General features: G+C 24.2%; 1 protein-coding gene across 1 annotated transcript in view; it reads left to right on the top strand.

The window, feature by feature from the left end:
- The window catches only part of LOC136849299 (prostaglandin G/H synthase 2-like), a 5,896-nt gene extending 4,436 nt beyond the window's left edge, over positions 1-1,460 (top strand). The window contains exons 6-10 of the mRNA XM_067122638.1: positions 4-48; positions 186-476; positions 586-696; positions 862-1,075; positions 1,213-1,460. Of these exons, the coding sequence (XP_066978739.1) occupies positions 4-48; positions 186-476; positions 586-696; positions 862-1,075; positions 1,213-1,460 (909 nt within the window). The remainder of the gene's footprint in view (positions 1-3; positions 49-185; positions 477-585; positions 697-861; positions 1,076-1,212) is intronic.
- The last annotated feature ends 235 nt before the right edge of the window (positions 1,461-1,695 follow it).

The following is a 1,695-nucleotide window of genomic DNA, read 5'->3' as shown; positions in this document are numbered from 1 at the left end:
AAGTTTGCCCTAGGACATCCTTTTTTTGCTCTTCTTCCTGGACTTTTTGTAAGCGTTTTTTTTTTTTTCAGTATAACCAATTATTTTTTTCTTATTAATTTTTTTAATAATAAAAATCAATAAAATAGAAAATGATTTTTATAATCATCAAGAATAACAAAAAAACATTTATTTTCAATTGATAGGTTTACGCAACTATTTGGGTACGTGAACATAATAGAGTCTGTGATGAACTCTTAAAAATCCACCCCAACTGGAATGATGAACGGTTATATCAAACAGCTCGTTTGATTATAACCGGTGAAGTGATTAAAATTACAATTGAAGATTATGTTCAACATCTCAGCCAATACAAATTGAAACTTTCTTTTGAACCAGAACTCGTTCATGGAACAAGATTTCAATACCATAACAGAATTCACGTTGAATTTAACCATTTGTATCACTGGCATCCACTTATTCCTGATACAATTGAAGTAAGTATATAAAAATTATTTTAAATATAATAATAATAATTTTATTATATAAAATGAAATATTTTTTTAGTTATATTTAAAAAAAATCTCTCCCTCTCTCTCCTTACAGATTAATGGAATCAATTACACCATTATGGATATGACTTATAACATACTTCCTATTTTTAAACACGGTCTCGATGAATTCATCCATTCAATGGTTAATAATCGTGCTGGAGCGGTAGGTTTTTTTTAATTAAAATTAATCAATGTTTTTCTGTAAAAAAATTGAAGATTTTTTTAACTATATATATATATTTATATTTATATTTATTGATTGATACTTTTATAAATAAAAAATTAATAAAATAAAATAACAAATGTTTATTTTTTTTTATTTTACCAGTTAACAAATCGAAATCACGCTCATGTACTTTATCCAGTGATAAAAAGGGTTATTGAAAATGGACGGAAATTGAGGTTTCAAAGTATAAATGCTTACAGAAGAAAATTTGATCTTTATCCCTTTACTAGTTTTGAAGAAATGACTGGTGACAAAGAACTCGCCGCAATTTTAGAATCATTTTATGGAGACATTGAAGCTGTAGAATTTTATGTTGGTAAGTTGACTTTTTTTTTATTTTAAGATGAAATATATTATATATTTTAGATATATATACATCAAGAAATTAATAAACATTTTTTATTTTAATAAAAACATTAATTAAAAATTAAAAGTTTCTTTTTGTTTTTATAGGTTTACTAGCTGAACGCCCTGGCCCTTCAGTAACACCTTTAACAATGGTAAACATTGGAGGTCCATGGAGTGTCAAAGGACTTATTGCAAATCCAATCTGTAGTCCTATATACTGGAAACCTTCCACCTTTGGTGGTGAAGAAGGCATGAATATTATCAGGACAGCATCTTTAGAAAAACTTTTTTGTTTGACTATGAAAAGTAAATGTAAAAATATTGCTTTTACAGTCCCCGAGGGAACATTATAAAAATATATATATATAGGAATTTATGTACGATGTTGTCTGAATAAGATTATATATGTATATATGTATTTTTATATATATATATAATAATATATAATAAAATATAATAAAAAAAATAATAGTATTTTTATATATATATTAATTTTAAACAAAATATATATAAATATTATATATATAATAAAATTACAATTCAAAAATTTGTTTTGTATAAATAAAAATGAAATTGAAAAAATTACAT

This window comes from Macrobrachium rosenbergii, chromosome 2, assembly GCF_040412425.1.
Source record: "Macrobrachium rosenbergii isolate ZJJX-2024 chromosome 2, ASM4041242v1, whole genome shotgun sequence".
NCBI classification, from domain to species: domain Eukaryota; kingdom Metazoa; phylum Arthropoda; class Malacostraca; order Decapoda; family Palaemonidae; genus Macrobrachium; species Macrobrachium rosenbergii.
The sequence above is the reverse complement of the archived record's forward strand: the minus strand, read 5'-3'. Positions and strand labels throughout refer to the sequence as shown.